This window comes from Lampetra planeri, chromosome 34 (genome assembly GCF_965212315.1).
Source record: "Lampetra planeri chromosome 34, kcLamPlan1.2.h2, whole genome shotgun sequence".
Taxonomy (NCBI): domain Eukaryota; kingdom Metazoa; phylum Chordata; class Hyperoartia; order Petromyzontiformes; family Petromyzontidae; genus Lampetra; species Lampetra planeri.
Genome location: NC_136140.1, coordinates 3,915,555 through 3,932,563, shown reverse-complemented (window position 1 = coordinate 3,932,563; position 17,009 = coordinate 3,915,555). Strand labels below are relative to the sequence as shown.

Genomic DNA, 17,009 nt, shown 5'->3' with positions numbered 1-17,009 from the left:
CGCCGCGCTTGGAAGTGAAAAATAAAATCGATCACACGTCCGCCGCCGGCTGTGGTGACGTTGCCACAAGCGCGCAACGTTGCGCGGACGACGCCTCTGCATTTGTTAGCGCGGATAGGCCGCGAGTGTTGCGCGTCGCCGCCTCTCATTGGTCGAGCGCTCGGGTAATTCCCCCCCCCTCCACCTTCCTCATCTCTTCGCTGCCGATTGGACGCTCGCCCACACGTGACGCGATTCGACCAATCGGTGTCGCACGCGGTGCCCGATCGATAGTAGGGATTTGAGTGTCGGCATCGCTGACGTAGCTCCTTTTTTTTGTGTGCTGGCCACGGATCCCGTCCCGGGTTCAGACGGCGGCGGCGGCTTCGGCTTCTCTCCTCCTGGTCTCTGTGTCGCGTGCGGTCCCACGAAAGGCACGACCACCACCATCATCATCACCACAGCCGCGTTCTCTTCGAGAAGATTGACCAGAGCCCACTGAGGGCGATCGACCGACCGACATGGGCAGTGAGTGAAGACCCGCTCGCCCGCCCCCCCCATCAACGCTTTCCGAACTCGCATCTTTGCTACGTTCATTAATCATTATTAAGCGTTATCGTAATCGTTCTACACTCATCCGCGGGTGTGTAATGTATGTGTACAATGTTTAATAGTTGAACGAGTATTATGGGTGATACGTAAGGGGAGAAAGGAAGAGTTTGAAGGGACGGTGAGGCCTAGGTTCCACCATAAGGCTCGTCCCGTGTGGTTTATTTAATTTAATTTATTTAGAATTTCTCGCAGGCAAATTTATAATTGTTTTTAATGTTATCGTCACGATTGGTAATTGTAGCGTTGTAATTGAGAAAGTGAACGAGATGGTGTTAATGTCATAATTATAAATGTTACTGTTCAGTAATTGGTAATAACCAGAGTATGGTTAATTCTATTAATGTATTCTGACTTATAGTTCATTTGTAATGAAGGTAAGTCGTGTGATAATTGTGAGGGTAATGAAGAGGATGTTCGAATGAATATATGAAGGCTGGATCCAGAAGAGTCCTTATGGTTATATCCTGATGTGTTAATACTCGTGTAATTACCATTAACATAGTTAAGTGTTGGAATTGTTGAGAGAAGAGGCTACTTGAGAGGCTGATCGAATGTCATAGGCACCTTGTAATACATTCAATAATTGTTAACGTATCATTAACATTATAGTTAATTGTTAGCACTGCATTATAATTGAGACTGACAGATGTTAAATGACAGGTTAAATTGATTTGCGGCCAGGGTCCATAAGGGCCCTTGATAATGAGTGATTATTATTGTTTTAGGCAAGTTATGGTTAATATTGTTCTATGGGCATGCACATTATACAGTAGTTAATTGTTCTACTGTAGTTTAAGTATTATTAACGTGGGTCATTGTTAGTGCGATCATGGCTAGGGTAAACTAGAGGCTGATTGGAGGGGCCTTGGTACCATTAGGTACCTTCATAGAAGAGATTTCAACAATGATGGTACCATACAATGTATTATTGAAGAATACATTATAGCTGAATATAAAAGGAGAACGAGACGTTTTGAATTTGTTAATTGATGGTTATAATGGAATTGCTAACGGGTTTATTTTACGGTACGTGAATTAATATTTTAGTAATGTTTCAGTATATTTATTGAAAGAAAGGTTTGAATAGGCAATACCGTCTGTTTGAATGCATATGTGGCCTAGAACTTTCAAGTTTCATATTAATAGTGGTTTTGTCATCGTTTTAAAGCTAATGTATTGCTCGTTACAATTATGGGAGTAGATTTATCGGGAATTATTCATCTTAATTAATTAACAATTGACGATCATCTTGATGGTGATAGTTAATTCGTTTTATAATTGAGAGAGAGAGAGGATGTTGGAATGGATGCGGCGTCGGTCCATAGGGAATGATAATTGACAATGATATAATTGTCATAGGCCGTTAATCGATCATTGCATTATAGTGAATGTATCATGATCGTCGTAGTTAATTGTTACCATTGTAATTGAGAGCGAGTCGAGGTGAGGCTGTTTGAATGAATGTGGAGGCTGGATCTGATCTGTAGGGGGCACGGATTAATAGTGACGAGTGATCTTTATCTTAATTGGTAACAATGGCTGAGATTGCGCGAGAAGCTCTTTTAAGGGCACGTGGTTAATAGTGGCCATTGATAATGTATTAATGTTAATATATGCACGGTACGTTTTTTGTGAGTCCACTGCGGATGGTGTGCTCTCTTTAAGCTCGTGTGTTCGTCACTGCATGGCCTGTGGTCATTTGGCGGCCCCCTGGTGGCCCATGGTAGCCTTTCGTGTGGCCCCTGACAATACAACTCGTGTGAAAACACGCCTTGCAGGCGGTGTGGCGACCCTTACACTGACGATGTCTTATCGGCGAAAGTGCTCTCCCCCGAAAATTAGTGAAGAACACTGCTCTTAGCCTAGAGGGTCTTGGGTTTATTTCAACCTGCTTTACCGCACTGGTCGGTTACAGATTGGTGAACGCAGTGAGTACGTGGGAGAATATTGCATTATCACAATGGGTTTTGCTGCACTGATTAATGTTAATATCTTAATTGTATATATTGAACAAGTGAGTGACCACTTGAAATAATTGTGGGGCTTATGTAGTGGTTCATGTTAATAGAGGTTTAGTTATAATTGCTGTGGTTAATTTATTGTTAATGTTATTGTTAGTTATTATTACCAATGGTTATGTCATTGGTAATTTTGTCATTGAGATTTTGCGAAGGAGGTCCTATTTGAATAAACGTGGTAATTGGGTCTATTTTTCGATGCAGGGGCGATGTAATATTTTGTCATTGTTACAACTCGTGTACAGTTAATATTACTATAGTGAATTCGTTATGAATACTATTGTAGTTAACCCATTAAAGTTTGGAGTAAGAGGATGGAATGAATGTGGAGTCTGGGTCTTTATGCTTGTGGTCCGTTATAATAACGGACCTTTACATTTTTAACAACAGATTATAAAATAACAACCATTTTATCATCATACTACAGCCTTATCACTTTATTATATTTGCAGTGCATGGCCATGCATGTCGCAAGTGGTCATGGGTATCCGAATTTGCCCTAAGCCTTTTAGTCATTGGAGCCTTATACAAATATCCTGGACTTGATCAATATTAACACTGGGAAGCCGTAGGCAGGCATGCAATTGTTGGACTGACTACCCTGTCATGTACTGTACAATCTTGAATAGGCACTTTCCAACAGGACATGTATGAGCAGCTTGATCTATGCCTATAGCGGCACGGTTATGCAATTACATAATCTTTTATGAATGGCTATCCATATTTTATGATTCAAAGCCCCCGTGGTTCGTGTTTTCCTGCAGTGAAATTCCTCGAAGTGATCAAGCCGTTTTGTGCGGTTCTCCCCGAGGTCCAAAAACCAGAACGAAAGGTGAGTGATCTTACAAACAATACAAAATGATGGCGGTGTGCCGTTGTCTTGAGATAACCTGATCGTCTGTGCCGTATGGAACTCCACCTCTAGCCTGGCAGCTTAGACTTGCTTGATGGCATTTCTCTGTTTCATGTCTTAATATAATTTTTATTGGAGCTATTGTTATTTTGTTAAATGCAGAGGGGAGAATGCATGAAGAATACCAACTAGAGTTCTGGGATTAAAACAATAATAATACACGCTATCAGAATAATACTATATGTTTGTGTAGTTGAACAATAATATAGCTGAGTTGGTCCTATGCTCGGTGTGTAAAGTGATTTGTGTGGAGGCACTTGACAGTCTGATTTTTCATGGGCATGCTGACGAGGATTTTACTCAGCAGTTTGCTCACTTCTCATAAAAATCATCTTACTGGTAAAATCGCAATGCTGGATACTTCGTGGATAAAAAAAAGAGCGACTTGCAGCAGTTGGGCAGTATTTTAGAAAAATATTGACATTGTCAGAGCTTATGATTGCTGTGGGAATGCCTTTGCACATAAGCATCTGTTGGCAGCTTCGGCACAGTGGAAAGTGCACAGCATTGTGCTTTGTAGATTGCAAAAAGGTCGTGTTTGTACGGAGTTTAAGTTTATGGCCTCTGTGTCCGAGTCCCTGCGATCTGGTGTCGTGCCCAACCTTGTGTGCGATGTACACCCACAGATCCAGTTCAGGGAAAAGGTGCTATGGACGGCAATCACCCTCTTCATCTTCTTGGTGTGCTGCCAGGTGAGTGAATAGGAGTCTTGTATGGGGGTTGCACTGTTCTCACAAAGTTTGTAAATCAAAGCACACGCTTTTAATCACGTGTTAAGAAGTGCATCCGTTTGTCAATCACTGCCGAAAGAAAGCTTGTTGTTTGGGGGGGTTTGAGGGCGGAATTAAACTGGCTCGGATGTCACTCGCCATTCATGATATCCGTGGCCGCTAATTTAACTCGGGTCGCCGGGTTCATAGCGCGGTTTGCTTTTGCTTTGTGTATCTGTTGTGTGCTCTGCTTAATTACTGATAGCAGTGGCGCAATGTTAGAAATGCTTTCAAGTTTATTGAGAATGAATGATGACAATGATGTTAATGTGCTTCGGTCATTTGCAGATTCCTCTGTTTGGGATCATGTCATCAGACTCTGCAGATCCCTTCTACTGGATGAGAGTAATCTTGGCGTCCAACAGAGGTAACGTGACCTCAAACTAATAACTAATGAGTTTTTGTGATTGTCCTGTGGATAGACTCACTCCTGCCATGTAAATGTGGATATTACAATAATGGCTCAGGAGGGGGGGGGTGTAAATAGGAAATCACTGCTCCCCCATGCTCGCTGGAAACCATTTTGATCTTGACTGCATACAAGTAAAATAGCTCGTGAAATGCAGACCTATTGGACTTGAATTGCATCAATACAAAGACAAAGGATGTCCCATGAAATGGAGGCAGCAGAAGAGAGACCGCCGGCACGTTCGGCAACAATCGGGATATTTTCTGGCATGGGTTCACGATGACGGTGCCAAGCCACTCTCACATCTGGAAATAAAATGTGCAGATTTCAAAGGCACACAAATGGCAAGCTAGTGACTACACACGTATGGGAAATAAGCTTGTCAAAGCCACGTGCGCAGTACGACAAAGCAGTGTAGTAAAATATGCGACATCGGTGTGCCCAAGCTAGGTTAATCATACACAGGCTAAGTGATAAAAAGACAATTTTGTTTCTAAAGCACATAACTCAAGAGCGTTGTCTCTTAGCAAGATATTGCTACGATCACATTGTAAGAAAGATCACATTGCAAGAAAACTCGCTCGGCATTAGACTTCCATTTTGAAGGCCATCATATATGGATGAGGCAATCGTGAACGAATACCTATTTGCGAATTCTCCCACTGCCTTAAACCTAATCTATAAGCAGCTCTTTGAAAACAGGAACTAAAGGTTACAACACCGCATACTTCTTTTGCTACCCTACACTTTTATACGTGCTTCGTAACACTGTCGGCATTTGCAACCAAGACCAGTGCCTAATTAATACTGCTTGCTTCAAGAAGGTAACTCTGCACCTTGGACCCAAATAGATGTACCTTCTTCAGTACCTGCTGTTCTTATTTGTTTTTTTAGGCTTTTTCCATTGTCACAATTATGGAATAACAGTGCACAAGGATCGCACACGCGTTTCTGTTTTTACAAACAAAACTGTGACTTAAGTCAGAGGTGGAATTGTAATGCTTCGTCCTAGACTGCAGAGGGGATCCGTATCGGTGAGGTGAGAGACATTTTAACTGTGTGGATGAAATAATGTTACATGCAGTCTTTGCTTGAAGCACTACTATCCCATGTTTTAGACCGACAAAGATGTCCCGTGTAGCCTCTTATCAGACTTGGGGGCAAGTGCTCGTTACGAACACCTATTAAGGCCAGAACCGCTTGAGAGCTTTTGGTGAGGCCACCCAACGCTGGGCCCCCATCACCTTTGTCCTCTGAGTACTGATGTTTACACAATGCACACCAGGGGTAATCTTTTAAGGCTGAGTAGATATAAGGGTGGCTCAGGACTGCTTCGGTCTATGTACGTTGCTTTTGATAATGTCTGTGGCTGTGACTCGGACTTGGCGGATTGGGTTCGAAGTGCAGTGCGTTCACCACTTCTCCACCGCCCTTACAACACGCACACACACACGCACATACATTCATTGCAAAATATATCCAAACTCTCAAGTATACCAAATTCTCGGACACATACGCCAGCGAGTGCGTGCATATGTCTCGTGTGCTTGCGCGTATTAATTTCACCTGCCCAAGTGCGATTTGTTCTCTGGCTGGCATCTTGCCCAGTGCGGGCGAGTAGAGACCTGATGGGTAGTGACGCGTAGGCAAATGAGGCATGTCCGCTGACATTGCTCAAGCGGAAGTGTCTATCGGATACTTGGCATTCTTCCACATTCTCTGCTTACCAGTTTAACTACTAATGTTCCTTAATCTGTGAGGCTCGTTGAGTCTCAAGATGTGCTTTCAGGATGGTCCCCCACTTTGGGTTGTGTTGCCAATTCTTTATGGTTGTTTACACACGGGAGGGAATCTTTTAAGTACCCAAAAAGCGGATTCGGAAACCATTTGCTATATACTGCCTTCGCCTTGCTACCTCACCTAACCTGGCCAACAGGTTAAAATATACCTTGCCTGACACATGTACGTAACAAAAGAGGCGTCAGTACAAAATGCTAAATGCCATCACAAAAGACAGCAAGTACAGCTGAACCTACACACACATGCGAGGCAGGTAGTGGTGGTGAGGCTGCACGTGCAGAGTGAGGTTACTTTTATTTGATGTAGTGTCATTCATGTAAACCGTATCCCAAAATGTTGAACATTACACATCAAATTTACGGCAAAAATGTTTTGAGACGACGCACAGATAAACAAAGTACAGAGGTGAACACACCGTGAACCAGGTGGAGTGACGGTAAATTCTCAACATCCGGACATCAGCAAAAGTCCAGAGAATAATGATGACAGTAGTAGTTTGAACTTATCCAGTGTCATTCATGCAAACATCACCCCGAAGCAGATCTCAGCTGTAGGCAGCAGTAAACAAGAACGTTTGTATGTGTGAATTGAAAATTGAAAGGGAGCTGATCAGACTTGTGTATAATTGGAGGTGAAAATTAGTTTATTTGCATGTCTCTGTGTGTAGGACTAATTATGCCACGCAACGCCACCTTAGGTGTAAGTACAATCTCTAGAGCCATGTGTTAATTTATTTGTTCTGACAAAACCAAAGGTCAGACAATCCAAAAGAGTCGGTACAAACCATATGGTGCAACTTGACTCGCCCGGAATCGTGACATTTCATGTGCTCACAAATCGATGTATTCTGTGTAATGAAGGGCATTGTGTATTGTGCGGTCACCTGCAGGAACCCTGATGGAACTGGGCATTTCGCCCATCGTCACTTCGGGGCTCATCATGCAGCTGTTGGCTGGCGCCAAGATCATTGAGGTCGGGGACACGCCCAAGGACCGCGCGCTCTTCAACGGCGCCCAGAAACGTACGCTGGACAAATGACACCGACAAGCCCCAAGGGTCAATCTAGCGGGGGCCTCGCGCAATCGTGTCGGGTGGGAGGAGTTGTACTCACAATGTGTGGAGCCCCTGGGAGAGCTCTACTCGCGCTTTTCAGATGGGCTTCTGTGGCCGTCTGGAACGCTCTACCTTTCGATATTAGGGAAGCCACTGGAGCTACTCGCTTTTAAATCTAGATTGAAAACTAATTTCTTTAAAACTGCTTTTTGTGTTAAGTTTGTGTTGTCCTTACCCCGCACCTCCGATTAGCACGGTTGGCTACGTTACGGTGTGAAATAAGTTCAACGTACCTTACATACTGCCAAGTCAAATTAATTTTAGTCACACTTGTTGTTTGGTCTGTTTTTTTAATGTACTACATTTGGTTATACTCTGCACAGTAATTGTTGGTCTGACTGAGTCCATGTCTGTCATTGTCCTGCCTCACGGGTAGAATGTTTGAGTCAAATTTGTTGGCTGCGATATCTGGTTAGTACACGCGTGTTAATTGCCATCGTGGCATCTTGTGTCGCAGTATTTGGAATGATCATCACCATCGGGCAGGCCATCGTGTACGTCATGACGGGCATGTACGGGGAGCCGTCGGAGATGGGGGCCGGCATCTGCCTCCTCATCATCATCCAGGTATGTACACGTACAGCCCTTTTTTTTTAAGCCACTACTGGATTAGGTCCATTCCACGAACGCGACTGTACTTGACCGTGCCGGTTAGCACATGTTAATGAAGGCGGGGAGCACACACGTTGCATCATAATACAGTACAACAATAGGTTTGGCTTCACTGCCCTCTGCCGACAGTTTCGTGCATGGTCGTCGCCCACCAAAGTGCGATCCAGGCTCAAACCTGCTTAGCTTCTGAGGTCTGACGAGGTCGGGCATATTTCAGGTGATTTGGTCAAAGGTCTTCCATTTATCCACACCTCCGATGAGCACGGTTAGCTACGTACGGTGCAAAAGAAGTTCAACATATACATACACAGTATATTACGACACAATTTGAATTTGTGCTTGGGTGATTTGCATTGCTTGTTCTTGTTGGAATTTTCTTGCGATGCTCGCAGTTGTTCGTGGCGGGTCTCATCGTGCTGTTGCTGGATGAGCTGCTCCAAAAAGGCTACGGCTTGGGCTCTGGAATCTCCCTCTTCATCGCCACCAACATCTGCGAAACGATCGTGTGGAAGGCCTTCAGCCCGACCACCGTCAACACGGGCCGAGGTGTGTGGGCACGCTGGGCACACAGACACTTGGTGACGTTTACCCACCGAGCAACTCTTCTTCCCGGCATTTTCCCCCACTCGCGTGGAGTCTGCTGTCCTGCTCCTCTTGACTCGTTCCTGTCCTGGGCCATCATCTCCACGTCCACTCTGCAGTCCTTCATTTCCCGGTTTACCGATAATGATGATCTCTTGCTAGGCCTGCCCTTGGTGCTTCCTTGTTCACAAAATTTCTTCTGCCAATGTGGATTGTCTTGCTCCTTACAACATGGCTAGCCTTAAGTAAACTTTCTTCTTGTCTCAGATGGGATACCATGCTTGCTCTATTCTTTCTCTTCAACCCAGTCTTGGCATAACTGAGATTCATCTTGTCATCTTCATCTCTGCAGTATACAACAGCTGCTCCTTCTCTGGTTTTTATAGACCAACGTTATATGTTAAATACACAGGATCTCTCAAACTGTTCATTGCTATTCTGTGTATTTAATTGGTGTCTCGATGCTGACTCAACATTAACCACGTTAAAGCGACTGGAAATAATGGAGAACAAATGCATGGACAACCTGAATGTGTAGAACTGGCCAGATAGTGCAGTGGTTAGAACGTGTGGCTCATCATTGGAAGGTTGTAAGTTAACATCCGGTTGGAGGACAACTCGGCCTTTCCGACCTCCACGGTTAATAAAATAATTACCGCTTTGTGGGAAATCATCAGTTGTCTTGTGGGTTATCACAGTCGTGCCATATGCATGTGGGGATACTCCACCAATAGGTCGGAGCTGTAAAGTCGAATGGTAAAGCACTTCGTATGGTCAACCGTACAGTTGCCGCTTCAGTGGAGACTTTGGTGCAAAAGATACAAAGAATCGGTGTCTGATTTGGGCATGTTAAAACATTGGACAACAAAGCATGCAGGAGCAACTAGTAGAGGTGGATTGACTGTAAAGATGGCCTTGAAAGAGAAAAACGCCGGTCCACAGGAGGTGATCGCCACAGGCAGGGAAAATAACTTCATCCAACCTTCCTGTCAGCTGCCATGCGATGGCTGATGGAAGGGCAGGTAACGAGACAGAGATGTAACGCTCTGTCTGGCACGGTTCCCCACGTGTTCCGTCTTGCGAACACAGGCACGGAGTTTGAGGGTGCGTTCATCGCACTCTTCCACCTGCTGGCCACACGGCAGGACAAGGTTCGCGCGCTGAGAGAGGCCTTCTACCGGCAGAATCTGCCCAACCTGCACAACCTCATCGCCACCGTCTTCGTCTTTGCTATTGTCATATACTTCCAGGTAAGCCCCCCTTTCCCATTTGTCTTTGTACGTCTTGTTCCCTTTGCCAGTGGCTTAAATGTAGTTTTCTATTGAGCTCACCCGTTCAGTTGCTCTGGGTGGTGACCGTAGGTCGGTTAACCGATTCTGCTTCCGATGACGTACGTCATCAGTTTTTCTTTCGGTCCTGTTCCGATGACGTACACGTACTTTGTCATGCGGGGGAGGGCGTGTGGCACGGTTTGGTGCCGGCTATTATAGAGTGCGGTCGTGTCGCTGCAGTTCTCTGCGGTGAGTACAGGGTCTTTAAAAACAACGGCACTATGCCTCTCATGTCACTGTGCACTTCCAAGATTCGGCGGTGAACAGGAACGCACACTGCAATTTGCAGTCGTCCAGGAAAGGGTTAAAATAACGATTGTTTAATGTGGTGATGATGCCGATTCACAACTTATTGTTGATAACGATTCCATACGTATTGATGAGAACTGATGCTCGACGGGTGGTGGGAAAAAAACCGTGGACGTTTACGAACCACCGCTATCTTTGTTGTTCGCCGCTCAGGGATTCCGCGTGGACCTGCCCATCAAGTCGGCGCGCTACCGTGGCCAGCAAAGCACCTACCCCATCAAGCTCTTCTACACCTCCAACATCCCCATCATCCTGCAGTCGGCCCTCGTCTCCAACCTCTACGTCATCTCGCAGATGCTCTCCGTGCGCTTCAGCGGCAACTTCCTCGTCAACCTGCTCGGCACCTGGGCTGTGAGTTTGGCCCGAGGCCGTTGCCGTGGCCACGCTTGTGTGTTTTTTTACGCACGTGCCCCGTTTTGCTACAGGCAAAGTTATTACCCGTTTGTGTGAATAATCCTGTGGGGATAGTCGGAGCAGATACGAGCCTCTCGTTTGCCAAGGCTAGGGAGGTTTTGTTGTGTCATTTTTGTAAAATGCGTTTGCACGTGCGCTGAAAGTGCATTTAATATTTTTTCCTAAAATAACTGCGCTATGTGCCAGTGACATGAGTTCAAATTCATGCCATGGCTAATATCGGTGGTGTGACATATTTGATCCGGTCCCGGCTCCCCCCACTTCATCAACCCGTACTGACCAGTGTGGTGAAGTATGGTTGAATAACCTCCGTGGACCGGCACGACATTGCCAGTGCCATCATTCCAGTAGCGTTATTGGCAGTTTTTTAAACATTAATAAAACTTTCTGTACAATTGAAAAATCCTGCCTGTTCTCCGATTGACTGGCTGTCGATGTGAATGTTGCCTAAATTCACTCGACATGTTAAATTTATTCATGAATGGTGTTACCTAACCTGCTCTTGCTAAACTATTTACATTCCATATTGTTACCCTCATCTCTCTGCTCTGAAGATTGTCCTTTGCCTAGTAGATTAGCTCATACATTTTTCTCTTTACAAGGCAATTTTTATTTGTGATGCAGGTGGTCATTTTTTTTTATTTTGAAAAATAGAGTTGGTAAAAGTTTAAAAAGTTGGTAATGGTTTACCCCCGAATTCCATCTAAAAAAAATTTCAATACAAATCCACCGACGTTACGGGCAGCAGTTCTGTATGGTCTGTTGTGACAGCCTGGGTCAAAGCTACCTTTGTCTGCTCATACCTGCCTCTTGTGTACAAAATACGTGTGCGGTTGGGATGGATTGATGGTAATATATAGCTATTTTATATATTAACGTGGATAAATAAACCTCTGTTTATTCATTCTTTCTTTCGTATCACATTTTTAAAGCAATCGGTTAAGTTTATAATTGCTAGTTGAGTTTGGAATGCCACGTGATGGCTTCTATGGTTAGCCAGATTGACTCAATTTGTAGCCCCTGCACATCACCACCGATAGTGCAGTTTGCCACGATCAGTGATGCGAGTCGATGGCTTGAACTTCTTCACAGTCCACTTCTCAATTCCCTATTCATGGAGGAAATGTAATTATTCGATGCCGCATTACCAGTGTTGCACAAGCATAATTAACAAAAAAGAAACTCGACACGTTCTTGAATAAAACCACCTAAACAATATATAATAATAGGCGACATTTCAGGCCCTGGCCGTTTTCTAGACTCCTATTATATTTTTCCTTTTCAGTCGCGCATGGAGGAGGAGGACGCTGGACAACCTCCCATGTTGCGGCTCTAACGCGGTGTGCAGTGTCGTCGCGGAACCGATTTCTCAACGAGTAATTTATTTAATTCGCCTATTCATTCCTAACGAAGTGAATGTTTCGTCGACGCGCGGCCGTGCGTGCGCCGCTGCGTAGGACGTTGGCGGCGGTGGACCCGCACGCTCGTATCCCGTGGGAGGCCTCTGCTACTACCTATCGCCGCCCGAGTCGCTTGGCAGCGTGCTGGACGACCCCGTGCACACGGTCATCTACATCATCTTCATGCTCGGCTCCTGTGCCTTCTTCTCCAAGACGTGGATCGACGTGTCGGGATCGTCCGCCAAGGACGTACGTTACGCACGGACGGTTTTTTTTACATCCGCGCGCGCCCCTTTGGCGTCGGGCCCGTTCTGACTCGATCCGGAAGGGTCGGAGAGCAGTAGGCGCATGGTCTAGTGCAGTGGTTCTTAACCTGGGTTCGATCGAACCCCAGGGGTTCGGTGAGTCAGTCTCAGGGGTTCGGCGGAGGTTAAGACACACACCTGACTCATATGATTGTGCACCAGTAAAACATATACCTATGTTTTGAATTTGAAAAAATTATTTTATTTTTCCAATTAAGAAGGGTTCTGTGAATGCGCATATGAAACTGGTGGGGTTCAGTACCTCCAAAAAGGTTAAGAACCACTGGTCTAGAGGGTTGTCTGGATTTCTTTCACAAGCAGTATGAGCGTTAATAATGGTAGTCATGGTGGGTTGTTTTTCATTGGTACAGATATTGGGCACGTTTCTTTCCTTTGGGTTAATGGTTGGGAAAAAAGTTGCCGCGTTAATAAAGTACAAATGAGGTAGACTACAAAGGAAGGCTGTTGTAGTCTTGCATATGGCAATGTTCCCCAGCTGACATACAAATAAAATGAGATGAGAGTACGTAGACAATAACATAAATAATAATTTATTTCCCAATTCAATTTTGACTGCACATAACGGAACATAAAATGGCGAGCATGAACAGTGACATGCGTAGTTAACTGGAAACAGTGTACCTACTGACTAAGGGATCGACTTGGTTTAATTTAGGCAAAACTGCAGCTTCAGCAACCTTTTCACAGCTGCGTCAACGTTTTACATTCTCCATCGTTTACAGAATCCTCTTTCGCGATGCCGCCTCAATGTTGGCCACATCTGCTGAAGCACAGCCCTATGAATACGATGTTATTTTTAAACAAACCGGCATGCTAAAAAAAAATGTTGCATAATTGTGGTGTTGCGAGCAGCGTTTTGCACACTGCACTGTGAAACCCAGTGATCTGAGGTTAAGTTCACTACGCAGAGTTAACCGATGCGCACCGTACCTCGCTTTCTCCCCCTTGCGTGCGCAGGTTGCCAAGCAGCTGAAGGAGCAGCAGATGGTGATGAGAGGCCATCGTGAGCAGTCCATGGTGCATGAGCTGAACAGGTAAGGAGGGGATCGTCTCTCATGTCCTGCGGGTGGTGCTCTGCTGTTGGGTAGCAAGTCGAGTTTGTCGGCCGTCTTCATCGACCGTCGTCTCATGCAGTTGAAGCTCTGTCCAATTATTTTGCGGCACCGAGATGAGTAGCTACACACCAGACGACTTAATGTACACCAGACGTGGTTCTCAAGAGTCGTGTAGTTTATTGTGTTGTGGTAATTGACCAGGAAGAACCTCTCCGAGTCTTGCGATTCCTTCAGGAGGGGCCCTGCTCGGTGCGTTGAGGAAAATTCGCTTTTAAGGAGTGTTTTGTGGGTACAGGGCAAATATTTGGCAATAAAAACCAAAGCTTCGCATAGGGTGGGCCCTTAATCCACTTGTACGTGTCTCCTGGCCACCTCGGTCTCGTACAATTGGGAGCGTCGCAAATCTGGGTTTGTAGGCGTTGCGCTGTCATTCCCAGCTAAAGGAAGAAGGAAACTCAAATGACACGGCTGCTGTTTGGTAGTTTTCGAAGATACCTAGGGATGTGCATCACGTCCCGTCCGACAGTGAAGAAGCTTCTTTAATGAGAAAAATACTTTAATTCGTGACTGCGTAACTTTAATGTTACTGCAGCATAGCGCCCTCTAGTGAATGCACAGCCAAGTTGGGCTATCACGATTGTTTACCCCAGCCCAGTGGTTCCCAACCTGTGGTCTGTCGACCCCTGGTGGTCCGCGAGGCTACTACAGAGGGTCCGCGAGAAAATAAAATTAATAGCATCACCAAGGAAATGTCCAAATTTAAAATAACTAGTGGCAATGTTTGGAATTTGACAAGTGGGCCGCACACTCGACAAATGATTCAACAATTTTGTTGTGTTTTACCCGGTAAAGCCCACTGAGCTGCTGTATAGCTATTTTTCAGAAGCGACCTGGCCACAAACGATAGCTCTACAAGAAGTGGCTTATCATGTGCAAGTTGATAGCAGCCAAATACTCTAAACGCATGTTTCTAAATGTGGGGGGGAAAAACCGGAGGGCCTGGAGAAATATCGCCACTCGACCACGGGGGGAGAACATGCAAAATATACAGGCGACATCAGGGTCGGTCGGGATCGAACCCGCGACCTCTGTTATACCAGGCAAGGTTGTTAACATCTCACCCTAGCCCCATCAGCGCAGGTCACGTGCATGGTGGTCGCTTCTGAAAAAGAGCTTTATAGCTCAGTGGGCCTTACCTGGTAAAATAAACAAATGGTTGAATAGTTTGAGTGTGCGGGGGACCCCTTTTCAAAATAAAAAGAGTTAACCGTTTAATAGTTCACTATGAGACCTCCTTTACCAGTGGCAAAATATAGTAGTAGGTTTTTACCCTTTCAACTGGTACAAAACTGACACCTTTATACAAGGCATCATGTTTGCAATAACCACAACACAAGCAGTCAAGGACAGTGCATACCATTATCAGAGTTGTTTCTTTTTGTTTGCATTTTGACTGCTTGTGTTGTGGTTATTGCAAACATGATGCCTTGTATAAAGGTGTCAGTTTTGTACCAGTTGAAAGGGTAAAAACCTACTACTACCGTTTAATAGTTTAAATAATGTGACATCCGATTGCTTTGTGGGTCTCAACGTCTTGTGATGATCGCGCCGCACCAAGCGCAGGGCCGCCACTTTAACGGACCCGTCGCCCCCCGCCGTCCGTTCTTTGCGACAGGTACATCCCGACTGCGGCCGCGTTTGGCGGACTCTGTATCGGAGCGCTCTCCGTGCTCGCCGATTTCCTGGGGGCCATCGGCTCGGGCACCGGGATCCTTCTGGCCGTCACCATCATCTACCAGTACTTTGAGATTTTCGTCAAGGAGCAGAGTGAGATGGGCAGCATGGGCGCCATGTTCTTCTAAAACGACGGGGGGCGGCGGAGATGGTGGGAGATGTGATCTAAGAATGGGGGGGGGGGAGGGAGGGAGAGGGGGGGTTAGGGTGGGAGAAGCAGCAGCAGATTGTGGGAAGAACGTGGACGCATCTGGGCAAGTGGGGATTCGGCCAAATGTTTAAATTGTGTTTGTATCTGTCATTGTATCTGCCTCCATTGTGTGCGTGGAAAAACAAAATAAAAGTAAATAACCGTTACTCCTCTTCACTAACATTCACCAATGTATTTAATCCTTTATTTTGTTTTTCTAAATGGACAATAAAGGATTTGGAAATTTGGTTATTTTGTTCATGATTTTTTGTCACGTTGCAAATCTACAGAAAGGACATTTTACGTGCGGTATTTCCTCCTTCACACCCATGTCACCATTTGTAGCAAAGTACACGGGTGTTTGCTATTGCGAGACATCTGCTGCTGCTGTCACGGGGAGCCAGCGATGGGGGGAAAAGTCTTGAGGGCTGCGTCAACAAGAGAAGGATGTGCAAGGCTGTGGACAAAGGCTTATCAATGTAGAGCATTTTAACGTAACTTTTCTGGCATTTGTAAAACAGATTTTGCCACTTCGTCCCATCATATTTAACTCGCGGATCCCACTTGTAATCGCGATATGGACTGCCGACTCGCTGTCGATAGGTTAATTTGTTTCTGTAGTGCGATCTTTATATACACGTGTGTTGTCGGTCTGAAAATGCAATCGTGGAGAATGTTGGTGGGACATCAAGGGTTGGAAGGAAACGCAGCAAAGTTTAGTGGCAGCAGCAGCAAGATTGTCAGCAGAGACTGAAGCCATACTCAGGACCTGTTCAATGCCTTGTGCTCTTGCACGAGCTGGGTCATGTTAGATCATTAAAATAGGCCAAATATACACAACGTATAACATGCGCCTACATACAACTTAGAATTTTTTAGGTTGATAATTTGTTTTCAAAACTCTTTCCTTCCAACTGTTTCTTTTTTACTCCACTGGCTGTGACCAAAAGAGGATAATGAGACCCCTTGGACAGTCGACCAGGCGTGTAATGTGTCTAAGTTTTACATCTGGTGGCTTTCATTTATCATCTAACTCTTGAATTTTGTCTGCTCTGATTTTAAATGTTGTTTATGTAACACCCCCGCTGCCGCCTTCATTCTTTTCAATTTTGGTCGATTGTCACACCGTACACGTAATAGGATCCGTTAATAATGGCTTTCCTAGACTCTCCCATCAGTACGACATATGCATTGACTGAACTGCAAACTGCCCACGCTCACGTAATTCCCCCCCCCTCCCTTCCCCATAACACATTTGCAGTTTCGGAACGAACTTTGCTGTCTTACAGTATTTCTGGATGCTTTTATTTTCTATGCGAATTGCATTCGCCACTGCCCATTTCAACGCCCCAAGGCAACAAGCGTGCATTCAGTGTTGTAATACACGTGATGCATTTCGGCGTGTTTTGTATGTATGCATTTACAACCAAAAAAAAAGCTGG

The 17,009-nt window shown here is 45.3% G+C and overlaps 1 protein-coding gene across 1 annotated transcript; it reads left to right on the top strand.

The window, feature by feature from the left end:
- Positions 1–279: 279 nt before the first annotated feature.
- LOC144730040 (protein transport protein Sec61 subunit alpha) lies at positions 280–15,815 on the top strand. The gene is made up of 12 exons (XM_078610534.1): positions 280–507; positions 3,374–3,441; positions 4,149–4,214; positions 4,581–4,659; positions 7,391–7,522; positions 8,072–8,181; positions 8,619–8,772; positions 9,898–10,058; positions 10,602–10,799; positions 12,320–12,511; positions 13,546–13,622; positions 15,319–15,815. Exons 1-12 carry the CDS (start codon positions 501–503, stop codon positions 15,503–15,505), a joined length of 1,431 nt encoding a protein of 476 aa, XP_078466660.1. The 5' UTR covers positions 280–500; the 3' UTR covers positions 15,506–15,815.
- Positions 15,816–17,009: the final 1,194 nt, after the last annotated feature.

What these genes read in the sequence shown, in the direction of transcription:
- LOC144730040 (XM_078610534.1), top strand. An exon ending in CTTCAACGGCGCCCAGAAAC is followed by an intron (nt 7,523 to 8,071) that starts GTACGCTGGACA and finishes CTTGTGTCGCAG; the next exon opens with TATTTGGAATGATCATCACC. An exon ending in CGGGATCGTCCGCCAAGGAC is followed by an intron (nt 12,512 to 13,545) that starts GTACGTTACGCA and finishes TTGCGTGCGCAG; the next exon opens with GTTGCCAAGCAGCTGAAGGA.